Below are 17,626 nucleotides of genomic sequence, written 5' to 3' on the forward strand. Positions count from 1 at the left end.
CTAAAGAGCAACCTCAATAAGATTCAATGGCCTGGGTAAAGAGGCATGTTTTCAGTATCCAACAGAATTGGAGTATACTTGATGACGACAGGCATCCAGAGGCTGAGAATTCCACAGAGAGAAGGCCCTCGGGCTAAGTTGCTATCCCTTAGCCTTGCTTTGGTAGTACCCTCTACTGATCTCCATGGCCAGGCTGGGACATACCAGAAGAGGCACTTCATCAAGTATTTGGTCCCTGCACCATTGGTCATATCATGTGCAGATCATGTAAAATAGGTAGCATGCTACACTAGCTGCAGCCTCCATGGCATCTTCAAGGAGTTATACTCCCTTGAAGAAGCAGGTGCTGTGGGTACTTCTTCAAGGGAGTTCACACCAATCCAAAACAGGGCATCTACCCATTACCTTGACATTAAAACAACCCACCAATAGAGTATCATCTTGTCACAATTCATTTTATTGGCCCTCATCCAGGCCATTAGCACCTCCAGGCTCTGGGTCAGTGCCTTCACTGTCTCACCACCCCCTGGGAAAATTCAGCCACTCCCCTCCAGCTAGCTCTTATAAACTGGGATCAGCAGTGGTCAAGAGTTCAAACACATTTGAGTCAACATCCTTGTGCCAGAAGAACTGGAACTTATCCTGACAGTGGCCAAGTCATCTCTGCTCATGCTGCGTCCAGATCAGAGCATCTGTGAATGACTACCTCCAAATGACTGCATCAGAGGAGATGTATTAGGCAAAACCGGTGTCCTAGGAAGAAGGAAAAAAAGAGTTGTGGGGAAGGTGGGGCCAACAAGGGTGGTGGGAGAAGACCTAAGAGAGAAGGGTCAAATAGCTAGAAAGGGGGAAAGTGGAGTAGGCAGCAGAGGGCAAGGAAGCCCCAAATTCTGTATGGAGGAAGCAAGCAAACAAATACAGCATTTAACAGAGAAGAGGGAGCTACAAAAAGGAACACTGGTGAAATTCATTTGAGAGCAGGAAGGGAGGTTGCAGGCCAATTGTATTTGGGGACTTCTTTTCTTATACAGTACATTCCCACAATCTGGCAGGCATTTTTCCAGTGTACAGATAAATCGGTGAAGACTTGGGACTGAGCTGAATGCAGTTTTAAACAATTACCGGAAGATAAACTTCTGCTCAAATAAATTAAGGCTGTGTCCTTTTTCTTTCTTTTTGTGACCTTAGGTGACAAAATTTAATGGAGTCTCATTAGATTAAATAGCAGAGTTGGAGAACCTTTACTATATTAGCCTAAAAGCTGCATTTGCTTATAAGCAACCTTCCACTGAAGGAAGAGGGCAGAGGCAAAAGTGGGTTAGGGAACAGATGTGACTGGACTGTACTGCAACTATGTACAAGCCAGAGATTTCTACACAGAGAGACCTCTCCATCCAGGCAAGAAATAGATATTGTCAGTTCACAGACATATTTCACCAGGCAAAAGCACTTAGGGAGGATTCAGACCACAGGTAGTGAGGTGCATGGGAAGGCCTCAGAAGAGGGGGTGTGACCTGAGGCGGGGAGCATGGCCTAGGGAAAGTACCCTAGATGGAGAGGCCTGGAGGGGCATATTTGCCTGAGATTCCCTACTGCTGTGATGCAGTTTCACAACTCTGAGCTCTCCCCTGAGAGGAGGCTTCTTATCCTTTGGCTAGTTCATTTTAGGGTATAAATAAAAATTATTATTATTATTATTATTATTATTATTATTATTATTATTAGTCCTTCATCCTGATCCAGAAAAGAGCAACCCTATGCAGACATGAGTTTCTATGCTCTGCTATGTTATGCACAGAAAAGCCTGAGATATGGCAGGAAGAAAAATCATTTTCCATAAACCCTGTAAGGTACATGTGCCACACTGTGGATTACTCTTTAGAATATGGATCACCCCCAGACTACACTCTGCTAAACTTTTTTACTTGACTAGGCATGTAGTCACATATTCTTCCTCTGAGCTCCAGCAGCATATGATCAAGTTTCCAACAGTCCCGGGTTTCTTTAGATCATGGCTTAGTATTCTCCAATCATCCCCTAAAATCTGAAGCCCTCCTGTGCTAGTTTATTCCATTGTTTTATTATTAATACATTCTGCTGTCGGTACAAGACTCACATACCCAGGCATAAATGAGCCTGTGTGCTGTTCTTTGCATACAAATGTAGTGTGTCATCTTTTGCTTTGAGGCCAAGTTCCTTTTATGTATGTGAAGATATTACGATATTATTGCTGGCTTCTTTTTAATGAATATTTGCATGCAGATATCCTTCTTTTCTAGCCCAGGAGGCAAGATTATATAACACTCATATGCATATTGACATAATTAAGAGGCTACCACTGGGAGAATTTGAAAGAGTAGGTTAACCTCTTGGAAGAATCTGCTTGCAAAATGCAGGTCTTTATAGGCTGGTACCATACAGGATCTAGAGTTGTTGCCCTATTGTCTCTTGTCATGCTGGGACTTAGATGAGCTGCTAAAGGAAGAAATCCATGTATAGTATTGAAAACAGTTTTGTGAACGTGAGTAAGAAATCCTTGTGCCCTTTCATGTTGCTGCTTAAAGATACCATACAACAGGTTACTATGTCCGAAAGGTCAAAATGGAATGTCAGAATGAATTAGTTTGTTTACATCTCCTGAAAATTACTCGTAACTCGGATGGAAATTTATTTTTATTTTTAAATATGAATAGGCCACCTTTCTGAGTACCCCTCATATGGCAACCTAATAAAACATAATTTCATAGTACAATTATAAGCTCATTAAAAGCCTTCAGAGATATCTGTCATGTGAAGACTACCTGAAACAGGTAGATTTCAAAGGCTTTTGAAAACACTGTCGTGTGGTAGCCTTCCAGAAATAAGTTGTTATGAAGTTCAAGAGCTGTGAGGTCACCACAGAAAAGGACCTCCTTGAACTAACTGGTGGGCAGACTAGGAGGGCTCTGTTGTTGATTTTAACCTATGGTCAATTTGATATGGACGCTTTAGACAGTCCTTCAGATATATATCAAGCCAAATTTGTTAAAAGCTTTAATTATTAAAGCTAGTACTTAGGAATGCATTGACAAACAGTGCACTTGGTGTAATGATGGTGTTACATGAGCTAACTTCCATTGTTGTTGTTGTTTAGTCGTGTCTGACTCTTCGTGACCCCATGGACCAGAGCACGCCAGGCACCCCTCTCTTCCACTGCCTCCCACAGTTTGCTCAGACTCATGTTGGTGGCTTCGAGAACACTGTCCAACCATCTCGTCCTCTGTCATCCCCTTCTCCTTGTGCCCTCAATCTTTCCCAACATCAGGGTCTTTTCCATGGAGTCTTCTCTTCTCAGCTTCATGATCTGTCCTTCCAGTGAGCACTCAGGGCTGATTTCCTTAAGAATGGATAAGTTTGATCTTCTTGCAGTCCATGGGACTCTCAAGAGTCTCCTCCAGCATGAATTCAAATCATCAATTATTCGGTGATCAGCCTTCTTTATGGTCCAGCTCTCACTTCCATACATCACTACTGGGAAAACCATAGCTTTAACTATACGGACCTTTGTTGGCAAGGTGATGTCTCTGCTTTCTAAGATGCTGTCTAAGTTTGTCATTGCTTTTCTCCCAAGAAGCAGGCGTCTTTTAATTTCGTGACTGGCAACTTCCATACCCAAGTGGTATTACATGGTCGAGCTGTCAAGACTCTGGCAGCTGTATTTTGAACTAGCTGAAGGAAAGTTCAAATGCAGCCCCAACAGAGAGCACAATACCATAGATTACAGTACCCAGGCCAGGGCATGACTAGAACATAGATTTCTGTGGCTAAGGCAGACCTCTCTCCAGGAAAGGGAAACAATTGGCATACCAGCCAAAGCTGGTGCAGATTAATGAAACACACTCATGTTAGGGCACATGTGCCAAAACCCAAGTTGTGAGAATACAGTGTTTGGTGAACAGAGTGGAAATTCCCCATAGGCACATTGTACATTTCCCTTTCAACAAAGGAAATTGGTAAGTTTACATTGTGGGCATTGTGTTTGGGAATTATGATTTATTCCTTGCAACTTATATTTGTGATACAACTGTGGAATAATTAAGCAAAGTAGAGCACTAATGCAATTTCACTGCCAGCATTATTGGAGTTGCCAGATGTTATTCACTTCTTCTATTCATGGTTCTAATTCACTACCACATTAGCCTGCCAAGCAAGTGAAATGTGGGGATAAGGGTTAGATGTTACATATTAGTGTGCTTGTGCGGAAAGCTTGACTTAGAAGGTATTGTTGTGTCTCATTTCACTAGTTATGTTTCATTAATCTTTTAATTTTGTACTGAAAGCTAGAATGAAAATTTTGGGGTTCCTGGCACATCCAGGCACATACATTTTTGTTGTCTTTTCAGTGCCAAAAATGGCACTGCTAAGATTGTTCATAACCATAATCTTTTATAAATAATGCCACTTCTCTCCCCCACCCTCTTTTTTGTTGCCAAATTGTTTTTTTTATTTGATCTCTTATTTTGGATTTCAATTTCCTTCAGGGCAAAAGTCAAAATTGTTAAAGGACCTGCAGAGACTATAAAGTAGTGTGTCCAAGTTTGACTGAGTACAACAGCACTTGAGGAACTTTTGTATGGGAAAATAAGCACCTTTGATTGACCATTTCTGCATTCACATAGTATGCCCTAGCATCTGATACTGAGCGGGGATGGAAAACATCCTTGGGTAGACATTTGGATCAGGGACTACATAGCTTTGTTGCTCTGCTACAGCAAGTAATGGTGTTATCGGAACGATGAAAAGGGAATTTCAAATGGTGTTTTGTGTTTTGAGGAATGCTGCAGGTGCTGCAGACATTGCTAAAATTCTCTTGTTGTAGTAGCTTGATCTGGGTCATGGAGATTATGTTGTTTTCTTTGGATTTGTGAAATAGCATAGGTTACAGATAGCATAGGTTATTCAGTATTGTACAGAAGAATGAATTATTATGTCCAGGTGTGAAACAGGGGGAACAAACTATAAGCCCAGGAAGAATAGCTTGGTCAGCCCAACCTACAGTTTTAAGAACCAATTACAACTGAAGCAAACAAGAAAATATGGGGCACTTTTATGAATGATGCATAGAATTTGCAATAAATTGCATTCTCTTCACTTTTTAGTGAAAGAGAGATGCAATGGCAGGCTGCAGGTTTCGGTATGTCTACAATCTGTTCTGTAACATTTCACAAACAACTGGTGTCTGCATTTTAGATTTTGTGTGAATTTTTCACTTGAGTGATGGCATTTAGCTTTTGTGGTATATTTGTGGGAATGTTCAGGTGTCAGTGATAAGCCTTTCAGAAAAATAAGTAATATATAAATATCAAATCTTTCTGTTCCAAAACACCAGATAATCCCAGGAAGTACAGAAGTATGTGTACTTTGTCGAATCATAAGAATACATGACGAGCCCTGCTGGATAAGATTAAAGGCCAGTGTAGCCCAACACCTTTCTCACAGTGGCTAACCAGATGCTTATTAGGAGCTCACAGCAAGGGCATGTGGGAATAGTAGTCTCTTGCTGTTAGTCCCCATTGACCAGCAACTGTGTTCAAAGGCTGGGTGCATCTGATCCTGGAAGCAGCATATGGCTATCAAGACTAGTACCACTTATAGCCTCCATTAATTTTTCTAATCCAAGCATAAGCAAACTTAGCCCTCCAAATGTTTTGGGACTACAACTCCCATCATCCCTAGCTAACAGGACCAGTGGTCAGAGATGATGGAAGTTGAAGTCCCAAGACATCTGGAGGGCCGAGTTTGCCTATGCCTGGTCTAATCCAATTTGTTAAACTGGGGGTTTGGGGGTGGGGTGGATTATGGTGAAATGGTTAGGGTGCCCTTAAAGAAATCCAGAAATCCCACCACATGACTCTTGCCAATTGTAACTAAGCCATGATCCCATTCCACCTTGCTAAGAACTGTAGCAGTCAGGGGAAAGGGTCTACATCACAAAAATTAAGGGTTTCCAACCCCACCTTTCCATACTAATGATTTCTTAAGCGCTTGAACAGAAACAATGTTTCTAAATTTTGAGTTTTCGCATCAAAATCTGTTATTCAGTATATAGTCGTACCTCGGGTTACGAACCCCTCGGGTTATGACCAATTCGGGTTACAAACTCCATAAACCTGGAAGTATTTTTGCCGCGTGAGTGGTCTGCGCATGCAGAGAAGCGGCGCGTGCGGTCTGCGCATGCGAAAACCGCGCTTTGTGCATGCACAAAATGGTGCTTCAGGTTACGACCATTTTGGGTTACGAACTGCATCCCGGAACGGATCATGGTCGTAACCCGAGGTACCACTGTATTGAATTAATTTTGCAAATTTTGACCATTTTTGGTTTACAAGTGTATGCTTTTTTATTGTTTCTCAGAGATTATATTTTCCATGTGGTGCAGGCCACATTTACCAGATTGCCACAGCTGAGGGACTTATATTCATAGGTACAATGATACTGCAAAAGAGCAGAGCCTAGTAAAGACATACCTAAATCTAACCCAGATTAACATTAGAGAGAATTTGAGGGTGTCCTTCTCTCACAGAGGGCCTGGTCCTGTGACAAAACATTCCTAAATAAATTTAGTGTCAATTTCTCGTGACTGTAAGTGCTGCCCTGAGATGTGAATGTTTCAGAAATAAGTCTTATTAAATATCCTTTGTAGATGCTTTCTCAGGGATATATCGGAATTTGGGAATCCGCATGTTCCAAGAAATATTGGAAGAATCAGAGGTCTAATCATGACACCATCACCAATTATTGGGCTGTGTCTAATTTTAGGCTAGAACTCTTGTATTTATCTCCTTCATACAATTGGATCACACACGCACTAGGAGTTAGGTACTTGTCCCTGGTGGTGGTGATGCTTCCTTACTGTTCTCAGCAAGTACATTAAAACAGTATATATATTTGTGTATCTTAAAGTACAGAAAAATCAGGTAATGGATCTTAAAATGCAATAGAGTTGGTTTTCTACAGCACATTAGTTTTTCAGTCTTTTAAGAAGCAAGTAAACATAATGTGACACAAATCCAGTGAAAATGTTACAGTCAAGCGGAACACATGTCCACCAGTTTAGGGAAGGATTAAATATAATGACCCAGTTAATCCTTAAGAAATGAATGATTCATTCACTGAATTTTGTTCAGATGAAAATTCTGCAGCCTATGTATTGAAACAGTTCTTATTCAGACCTCTGTTGGGTAGCAATGGGGAAATCCAGTTCATTATTGATAAGAGAAAACTGATGCCTTGATAAAACTACTGTAGTTGTGTGGATGTGTTTATGTATGGCCTAATGAAATAAATTGGACATTGAATTTCCAACTCAATCTTCATTCAAACATTTCCTCAGATTGAATCCATTTTCACTGAATGTATTTAGGATTATATTTGTATTTGATGCATTTTTTCTGTATGTTCTTCTATAACTTACAGCACTTGTGCCCATGCTTTCTCCTCTTGCAAACCCCCCTGCTCCCACTTGCACCTCTCGCACTTTCCTCCTCCCCACCTTAGGCCAGAAGTGGGGAACTGTTTTGGTTCTGTGGGCCAGATCCTTACCAGGATCTGCCTTGCAGTGCAAATTCAACAACTGACATCATGCTTTGAAGTCTTGAAGTTGGAATTTCAATGCACCTTGTTTTCACCTTCCTTTTAGCAGCATGTTGATGCCTGTGGTGTGTTTTGAAGCCCCTGCCTTCTTCCTTCCTCTTGTGCTCTGCCTCACACATCACCTCTGCTTCCTCAACAAATCACCTTTCTTCCTCTCCCCATGATGACACCATGATGACAATGTTACACAAATATATACAGTCATACCTCGGTTTACAACCGCCTCCATTTGTGAACGCCTCTGTTTACGAACACTGCGGACCCATCTGGAACAGATGAATTCACTGCCCATTACTTTCAATGGGAAAGTTCGTTTCACGTTAAGTACGCTTCAGTTTAAGTACAGACTTCTGGAACCAATTGTGGTTGTAAACCAAGGTACCACTGTATTAGAGATATAGTCAAGGAGCTCTGCAGGATGCTAACAAAAATTGTTTGGAGATTTTAAACAGGAAACATAAAGAAATATTATACATGTGGTCTGTGCTCACCTTTGATGGAAACAGAATGAAAGGATGAGGTCACTAATCAGTGCTTCCAGCTGCCTTTTAGAAGCAATCATATGGTTAACTCAGTAGGAAACAACATGTTGGTGTCCGCTTTTTCCAGCGAAAGCAAAGAGTGAATGCTGCAGGCAACAAGGAACAATAGTGGAAATAAAGTTCAAGGACATCATCATGTTTGCCCTTGATTTAAGCTCCATATTTCATGCTAACAAAATAACTCTCTCTTTTTTTGAAAAATGAAAAATGTTTCCAGAGATGCTAATAGCTCCTTAAGAGCATGAAAACATAAATTTTTGAACTATGAAATATTTCTCAGGCTTCGGTATAGAATTAAGTCTGTGGTAGCAATGAGGGAAGAAGTAAAAGCAATTAAGGTTGCAGTTCTTTACCCGTTCACCAGAGATTAAGTTTACTGGATTCAGTGGGGTTTACCTCTGAGCAGACATGGAAAGGATTGTGCTGTAAATGACTCAGAAGGGCCTGTAAATAGTTATTAGCACTGTATCCAAAGCTATCTGTGTGCGAGATTCCACTCACACAACAAGAATTCGCCTTCATTTCCTCCCCCTGCCCTCCTCTTCCCTGCATCTCCCCACACATTTTCAAAATCTATGGGGGGCAGGGTTGGTGGAACCTTCAGGGCAGATTTTGGGAGTGCAGTGGGGGGAAGAAGGGGGGCTCTGTCTCTAGTCTGTTTTATTTGCTTGCTTACTATGAATCTGAAGAGTCTATTTCTGAGAAATCAATATGCCTTTGATTATTTCCCAAGTTTATTCATGGGATTGCAGTGGAACTTAAACTGCATTTGAGCATAACTAATTTGAATTCTTCATTTTTAGCTAAATAGCATCCCTAAATAGCTAAATAGACCCCTGTTGGATCTGCAGGCTATAGAACTCATGAATCAGATAAGAGGAATTGGAGTCAGATCTGTATATCTAAAACTGGAGGATCACGTTGATACTCCTCTGCCAAGCCTTTGATTTTTCTCTCAATTGCCGCTTGTCATTTCCTGCATCAGTCCCGCAGTTTCTTTGCTGGTGTAATCAACAAGCTGCACATTCCAGCACTTTGTCTGCAGAGGGATGCAGTCCAGTAATGGTGAGAGGCAGTTTAGCATGATCGTTGAGCTGGTGTGGTGTTCCTGGTAGTCACACACCCAGCAGTCTTGAGCTCTGACTCAGAAAAGTCTGCTTAGCCTTAGCACATGCTGTAAGTACTGGAAAGGCAGGCTTGAAGAAGCAAGCCAGCCTCAGAGGAATGAGAGGAAATAGCTCATTTGCAGCCCCGCCATAAATCTTCCTCACTTTCCATGATTACTCCCTGACATTCTTTCTAAGCACATTGGCAGAAATGTGATACTTGTTTGAAAAAAGGAGTTTTAACTTTTAAGGGTTTTTTTAAATAATAATAATAATAATAATAATAATAATAATAATAATAATAATAATAATGTTTTTTGTTTTTACATTATGGCTGACAAACCTGCAGCACAAACCTGCCAATTCAACAGGGATCGTGCAGCTGGGGGAGAGGGAAATAATGGTTTGACCAATTATATGAACTGTGGACCAGTTGCCAAAATTGTGTATGTATTGTGTGGTGTAAAATGTCAGGTTAGGACCTTAGAGAACTGAGTTCAAAGCCTTGCTTAGCTGTGAAGCTCAGTTGGTGACCTTGGACCAGTCAACATCTCTCAGCCTGACCTACCTCACAAGGTTGTTGTGAGGGTGGGGGAGAACCATGTATGCCACCCTGAGCTCCTTAGAAGTTGGGATATACAGTAAATGTAATTGTTAATCAAATAAATAAAATTATTAAGCAGCATCAGTGTGTGTGGTGCTTTACAGAGGACAGTTCCTGCTCCAGGCTTACTGAGTCCCTAAAGTTCAGGTAAATTGATATAAAATGACCACCTTGGGTTGGCCAGTTGAAATGTACAGAATACCGGTATGCATAGCAGAAGTGCTCAGTGAATTTGAACTTTGTAAATATTTATCTCAAATAAGAATAAACCGAAGTAAAATGGCTAGATTATTATTGCAGCAGATGTGATACTGCAAGTATACCATGTCCTAAAGCTTTCCTCCTTTTTTTATTTACAGATGGCTACACAACAGATGATATTGAATTTTACTGGCGTGGGGGTGATAATGCAGTTACAGGAGTGCGAAAGATTGAACTGCCACAATTCTCCATTGTGGACTATGAACTTATCACCAAGAGAGTTGTTTTCTCGACAGGTTTGTGAAGGGATGCCACAAAGAAAATGCATCTATCTGCTTGCTGAAAGGAATTCCATCCATTGTTTTGGATAGTACATAATGACTAACTGCATGGATAATATAAAGAAGAAACAAATGAGCACTGAATAGGCAAACCAATACAATTTATTCTTTATTAAAATCACTGTGCTGTGTCAGGTGCACTAAACCTGCTGTCCTATGACTGACTGACTGCCTTCCTAGAATTTAGTCCCATTGAACACAGGACATAAACAAACATGCATAGGACTATGGTGTACATATAATAAAGACTTTTGTATTTAGCCAATGTGGGGGGGTTGGTTTTTTTAAGGGGTATCAACCTTAAACTATTTTCTGTTTTCTGCAGCCACTCTCAAAGCTGCCTACACCAGGCATAGGCAAACTCGGCCCTCCAGATGTTTTGGGACTACAACTCCCATCATCCCTAGCCAGCAGGACCAGTTGCCAGGGATGATGGGAGTTGTAGTCCCAAAACATCTGGAGGGCCGAGTTTGCCTATGCCTGCCATACACTTTCATTATTAAAATATATGGAGGCCCTTTTCTTATGCCAGATGACACCCCATGGAATAATAATTTGCCGAGGGCCTTCTGGCAGTTCTCTCACTGCGAGAAGCAAAGCTACAGGGAACCAGGCAGAGGGCCTTCTCGGTGGTGGCGCCCACCCTGTGGAACGCCCTCCCATCAGATGTCAAAGAGATAAACAACTACCTGACATTTAGAAGACATCTGAAGGCAGCCCTGTTTAGGGAAGTTTTTAATGTGTGACATTTTAATGTATTTTTAATCTTTGTTGGAAGCCGCCCAGAGTGGCTAGGGAAACCTAGCCAGATTGGGGGGGGGGGTACAAATAATAAATTATTATTATTATTATTATTATTACTACTACTACTACTACTACCCTTTTCAGGGCCAACCTGCCCATGAGGTGGACTGAGGCAGCTGCCTTGGATGGTGGAATCCCATGGGGTGGCGCCCCTGCCACCACCACTATGGAAGTGAGGAGAAGCAGTAGCAGCTTCCAGCAGGATTTCATACAACTCTTGCTAGATCTTGCCGGAAGCCATTGTGCAACCCCGATAAGCAAGGCTTCAGTGGGGGCAGTACATTCCCGTTTCTCCTCAGATAGTGAAACAGGATGTGCACCTCCAATCCTAGTTCAGTGGGGCTGGTTTTTGTTTTTATTTTTAATTAATCCTCAACAGAACAAGATGTAACTTTCCAGACTGCTAATCAAGTCTGATTGCAGATACCACTTTTGCATTTCATGGATTTGTGCAGGACAGTTGTCCCAGTTGGATTTTTCTTGGGAGCAGAGATCAGTGGTTTGAAAGTATAATGATCAGAATTTTGCTCCTCTCACAGGTGGTTTGTGTGGGAGGCCTCAGCAAACCTCAGAGCCTAAACAGTTTTAAATATTGCTCCATTTCTGGTGTTTTTACTTCTCATCCCCTTTCATTTCCCTTTTCCCAGCCCGGTCTTTTCCTCTGTTTGTTTATTTGGAGACACAGGGGCTATTTTGAGTTTTTTCATGTTCTGGCATCACCTGCCAGGAAGATAATGATGAAGGAGCAGAATCATGCCATAAATACCCAACATGACAACTTGTTATGTTTGATTGATATGACAGCTAGTATTGCATGAATACAACTCTGCTTACCTGAATTTTGTAGCTATAAGTGTATGAACCAGTTTCTGAGCCCAGCACTTCAAGTGATTTCAAAGTGACCATAGCAAGGTAGAACATGCAAAGGTCAAAATGCAGTAGTGGGTGCTGAGCTACTGCACAGCTTTATTGTTTCGGAGTATGCACACCTGTTAGCAAAGGGGCAGTGAACCTTAGGCATCTTTGTTTAGGCACAGATTAAAGAAACTGGCATTTTGTTCGTTTAATAAGAAATTTTATTTTTGCCTTATGGGTGTTGAATTACAAAAAAAGCCTGCGGGTTGCAAATGTTAACAATTTGTTTGCAGGGCTACAGAACTGAAACTTGACCTTCTAAACATAAATTCTCTTCTAGGTTCCTATCCAAGGCTGTCGCTCAGTTTCAAACTCAAGAGAAACATTGGCTACTTCATACTTCAGACCTATATGCCTTCCATTCTGATCACTATTCTCTCCTGGGTTTCATTCTGGATCAATTATGATGCTTCAGCTGCCAGAGTGGCTTTAGGTAAGCACTTTTTGCTCATCTTATACAGAGTGCTATCTTGTTGTTTCAGCCATCCAAAACAGAAGCTCCATCCCTGACATGACATAACAGCCCAATCCAATGGGTGGCTTAGAATGGTGGAATTGTTGCACAGCTTAACTTTATCATTTACTTTTTGTGCTGTTACACTACTTCCACTTGTGATACCCATCACACCACAAAGCTAGCCTGCTCTTCTTGCACTAATGTTACCTTGGCTCTTGCCCGTTGAATGTGCTTCCTGTACTAATTTTGGAGGCTGGTCAGGTTTACCTATATTTAAGCACTGAAAAGCTTTCTTTTGAACCAGTTTGGATGAAATGTTTAGAGATAATTTTAAAGTGAGTAAATCGAAGTAAATACAAGTGCTTCAGCTCAGCCAGACGGAGTGTGATGTTTTGTGCTGGTGTTCAGCATTGTTGTGTACTACTGCCTATTAAGCTTACATTTAAGATTCAGAATTTGAGTCATCATAACCCAGCTAAAACAATTTCTTCTCCGAATTAGCTTAAAATCATTGCAATTTATATCAGCACTGTTTACTTAGTGGAGCAAACCTATATGAGGTGGGAAAGGGGGACAAATAAAATTAGAAGAACCCACGCCCTGCCAGTTCATGTGGAAAGTGTGGGGCACAGGTTTTTTCCACCCCTTTCTAATTTGGTTGGAGGAGCACTAGCTGCAGACATCTCCATTGCCTCACAGAGAGGCTTACAAATTCAGGTCTTCCTCTGAGAGAGGGAGATCCAAAAAACTGTATGGCTTGGGTCACCTTTTCAGGGACCATAGAGTTTGAAACCTTAGCTACTTTTCTTGCATTATATTTAATCTAAAAATTAGAAAATAGTCTTACCTTGCTGGTAATTCCTCAGACCATGGGGAGAGTTCAAAGCTGGACAGAAATCATATTTTGCATGCAGAAGACTCTAGGTTCAGTCTCTAGGTTCTTGTTTCACAGGGCTGGGAAAGATCCTGCCTGAACTCTGGAAAGCCTCTATGTATGCCCATTGTTATAGAGAAGTATCAAGCTAATGAACCAATGGTGTCACTTTGTATCTTTTACTACACTCCTATCTCAACATGTAGTATTGTCTTCTTAGGTAAAATTTGGGTAAGGTTGAAACAGGATTCTACTTTACAGGAGTATGGCTTCTTCTCTTAATGGGCATTTCAAATTCCATAAGTAAAATAGTTTACCAAGCTTAATCCTGATAATACCTGTTACCATGGACTTCTTTACACCGTATTATTGCCTCTCACTACATTGGGGTAACAACTCCAGGCAATACAGACAAGGAATTCCACCGCCTTCAGTCACATGCCCTTGTTGACTTGTCTTGAGATTTGCCAAGGCTGTCCAGAGCTGAGTGGAACTGTACCCAACCCCAGGTCTGGGCTTGAAGAGTTGCAAATAAGTTCTACATCTCTGACCATACAGCAGTAAAAGCCATGGCTTCTAGTATTTGTATCAGGCTTCACAGGTCACAGGGCTTGATGCTGCACAGTCCTTTTGTGCCTGAGGAAAGCTCTGAAGCCTGAGAACATGCACAGTCTACAGTTCAGCTTAGGTCCCAGACCTAGACCCCACAATTCCTAGTTCAAACCCTCTTGTCCCTGACAGAAAATTTGACAAGTCACTTTGCTTTTATGTGGGCCTGTGAATGATGACTCTAGATTGTGTCCGAAGGCAGAATAGGAACAGCTCATGAGACACTGGCCTTGCCATGGTTTGTTTGTTTGTTTGTTTTCTTTCAACTTGTGATTCATTCACCCAACAGTTATACACAAATCAGAGGTTCAAAGAGTTTTTGCTTTGCCATTCCAACAAAACTGATAGTGCAAACAAATCTTTTTAACCTCCTGGCTCAGTAATCCAATAAATGAGCAGCTACAACAAATGTTGCTTTGCTGCTACAAACTAATATAGCTGGCCTTTTAAAATTACAGGTAGGTAGCCGTGTTGGTCTGGATCGAAGTAAAATAAAAAAATTCCTTCAGTAGCACCTTAAAGACCAACTAAGTTTTTATTTTGGTATGAGCTTTCGTGTTCGTATCTGAAGAAGTGTGCATGCACACGAAAGCTCATACCAAAATAAAAACTTAGTTGGTCTTTAAGGTGCTACTGAAGGAATTTTTTTCTTTTAAAATTAGTTTACATTAGCAAGCCTTTTGAGTTTGCTGAACCTTGCATCCCAGGTAAGGATCCAACTCTAATGCAAATTTAAACTTAAGCCTCTTCAAGTTTCTTAAGAAGAAACATTACCTAAAGAAGGTTGAATGCATTCTCTACTGTTCCCTTGATTCAAGCTAACATATACCCAAGGTCTTCAAGAAGGATTTTTCTGAGAATTCAAACCAGAAGACAACATGTAAGAAAATATTAAGTAAAACCAGGACACTGAAGAAAAAGGTGCACTTTATGTCCTGTGTGATACACAGATGGAAATATTTCCATGGTGTTGACTTTGAGAATTCATAAAATTCAATGTGTTTTTTTTGTTCATTAATAAGCATCACCAAATATGGAAAATATTTCTTCTAGTGCTTCTCTAGAGTGAACTCCCCCCCCCAATATCTATATCTATACACACATACTATTTTGAATTTTTTTCATGCTTCCCCCCAGGAATCACCACGGTGCTGACAATGACAACCATCAACACTCATCTCCGAGAAACTCTGCCCAAAATCCCCTACGTGAAAGCCATTGACATGTATCTGATGGGATGCTTTGTCTTCGTGTTCATGGCCCTACTGGAGTATGCATTAGTCAACTACATCTTCTTTGGCAGGGGACCACAACGCCAGAAGAAAGCAGCCGAAAAAGCTGCCAGTGCTAACAATGAGAAATTACGAATGGATGTCAATAAGGTAAGTTCCAATGGAACATGATTAGCCTCTTACAGTTACAGCATTAGACAATTCATTTTCTTTCAAACAGAGCTTTTTTATGGGCCATCTTGGCTTTCACCATACAGCCTTTCCAGATGATTTTTTTTATAAAAAAAACACTAAGCAAAGCAAAAAAGCAAAACAAAACACTTTATAGTCTTACTAAATAAGCTTGAACCTAACCCCAAGCCATAGCTGCCAAGTTTTCCCTTTTCTCGCGAGGAAGCCTATTCAGCATAAGGGAAAATCCCTTTAAAAAAGGGATAACTTGGCAGCTATGCCCCAAGCCAATGTTCATAATATGATACTTCCAACTTTACATAATGGATGAAGATGTAGCATGATGGAAGGAATAAGATATCCCATATGCCATGGAAAAAATAAATTAGGGTTTGTGTGTCTGTGCTCTGGACATAAACACACAATGTTCAAAGACATACAGGGATGCAGTAGATAGACTGAAGAAGTGCTTTTATAGAAGGGTATATGATCTAGAGGAGGCCTTTGCTCACAGAAGGGGCAGTTTTTGCCTGCTACCTTTACAGTTGCCCACGACACTTTCCACACTGTTCTACACACACACACACACACACACACACACACACACACACACATACACACACCCCACCCCCTGAACATATTTTCCAGGGGCTGAAGAGGAGAAGGGAAATCTGCTAAAACAGACTTCTCCACATCCATTAGTGGATCTTTAGAAAAGATTTTATATCCACCCAAAATAAACAAATAGTCCATGTCTGTGATACCTTTTTTAAAAAAAAAATCAAAGCAATGCAAAAGTTTCATGAGATGGTGGGGGCATTAATGTTTAGACAACTTTTTTAGTATTCACTTTTTTCTGTTTGAAATTTTAATGTGCTTGCATCCCACCCTCACCCCCAGCAAATATTTATTTGCTGTTGTTGTTTTGTATAGTGGGCAGTTGTCGGTAAAATACAATAGTAATAAACATTTAATAAATGCCACAATAAAATGGCATTTTAATAGTAAAACAGTCTAATAAGATGCACAGCACTACTAAAAGCATTAAACACATCAAAAGTGTCACAAGCTTATAATAACTGGTCTTGCAAATTCTTTCTAGAAAGTGTCGCTGATCATTCTTCTAAACAGACCCTCATGGTTCTACATAGCATGAATTCTCTAGCTTGTTAAAATCTAACACAAGAGCGTAGCAGCTGGAGGAAATAACTTTTTCCCATTTAACATGGTGTTGTGCAGTGGTAAAAAATGCAATATTCCTACATTGGAAGAAGATCCATAAATGCCTGGATCATTGAATCATAGAATCATGAAATCATAGAGTTGAAAGAGACCACAAGGGCCCAGGGCCGGCTCTAGGGGTAGGTTGGGTGGCGCAGGGACGCCAGAGCGATCTCCGCACCATGGCGCCAGGGCACCTGACATGCTTGAGACGGCCCTACAAGGGCCATCCAGTCCCACCCCCTGCCAAGCAGGAAACACCATCAAAACATTCTTGACATATGCCTGTCAAGCCTTTGCTTAAAGACCTCCAAAGAAGGAGACTCCACCACACTCCTTGGTAGCAAATTCCACTGCCTGAGCAACCAATTCACAGCTGTACACTTATTTATTATGCAAAAACAAAACAAAAACCCAAAATCATCTGGAAAGCCCTTGAATGCCTTGGGCTTTAGAGACACTGTCACTCAGTGGCATTTTCCTCTTTCTGAAGCTTGATTTACAAGATGGATTGTATTCACTCTAGGCTTTGCTGTCATCTGTCAGGCACAAGGTTTGAAGACTTTAAAAAATTCATGAGTTTTCCAGCTGTTCCTCAGAGGAACAATCCAAAATGATGGCTAAACTACGACGTGCTTGAAAGTTGTGTGATACTCTATAAGAGATCCAAAAGGGGGTATAAACTTGACAGAAAATACAGAATAAATATATGTATACTTACATTTTTATGTCAGCAAAAGCATCATTTCAGCAAATATGGCATGGATTTATTTATAAAATTGTATAAATGGAAAACTTGAAATATTTCATGGGAAATTGTGTATATATACATTTTTTTAAAAAATCCAAATTCCATGTCGTATTTTCTCAAATGTGAAAACTGAGGGAGAAAAAGATAATAACTGTTGGATTCACAC

General features: G+C 40.8%; 1 protein-coding gene across 3 annotated transcripts in view; it reads left to right on the forward strand.

Moving 5' to 3' along the window:
• The window catches only part of GABRB2 (gamma-aminobutyric acid type A receptor subunit beta2), a 99,614-nt gene that overhangs the window by 67,131 nt on the left and 14,857 nt on the right, over window positions 1–17,626 (forward strand). For all 3 annotated transcript variants that reach the window (XM_035107991.2, XM_035107992.2, XM_035107993.2), the window contains exons 6-8: window positions 10,244–10,381; window positions 12,426–12,578; window positions 15,223–15,467. In XM_035107991.2, coding sequence (XP_034963882.1) covers window positions 10,244–10,381; window positions 12,426–12,578; window positions 15,223–15,467 — 536 coding nt within the window. The remainder of the gene's footprint in view (window positions 1–10,243; window positions 10,382–12,425; window positions 12,579–15,222; window positions 15,468–17,626) is intronic.

This window comes from Zootoca vivipara, chromosome 2 (genome assembly GCF_963506605.1).
Source record: "Zootoca vivipara chromosome 2, rZooViv1.1, whole genome shotgun sequence".
In the NCBI taxonomy this organism is placed as follows: domain Eukaryota; kingdom Metazoa; phylum Chordata; class Lepidosauria; order Squamata; family Lacertidae; genus Zootoca; species Zootoca vivipara.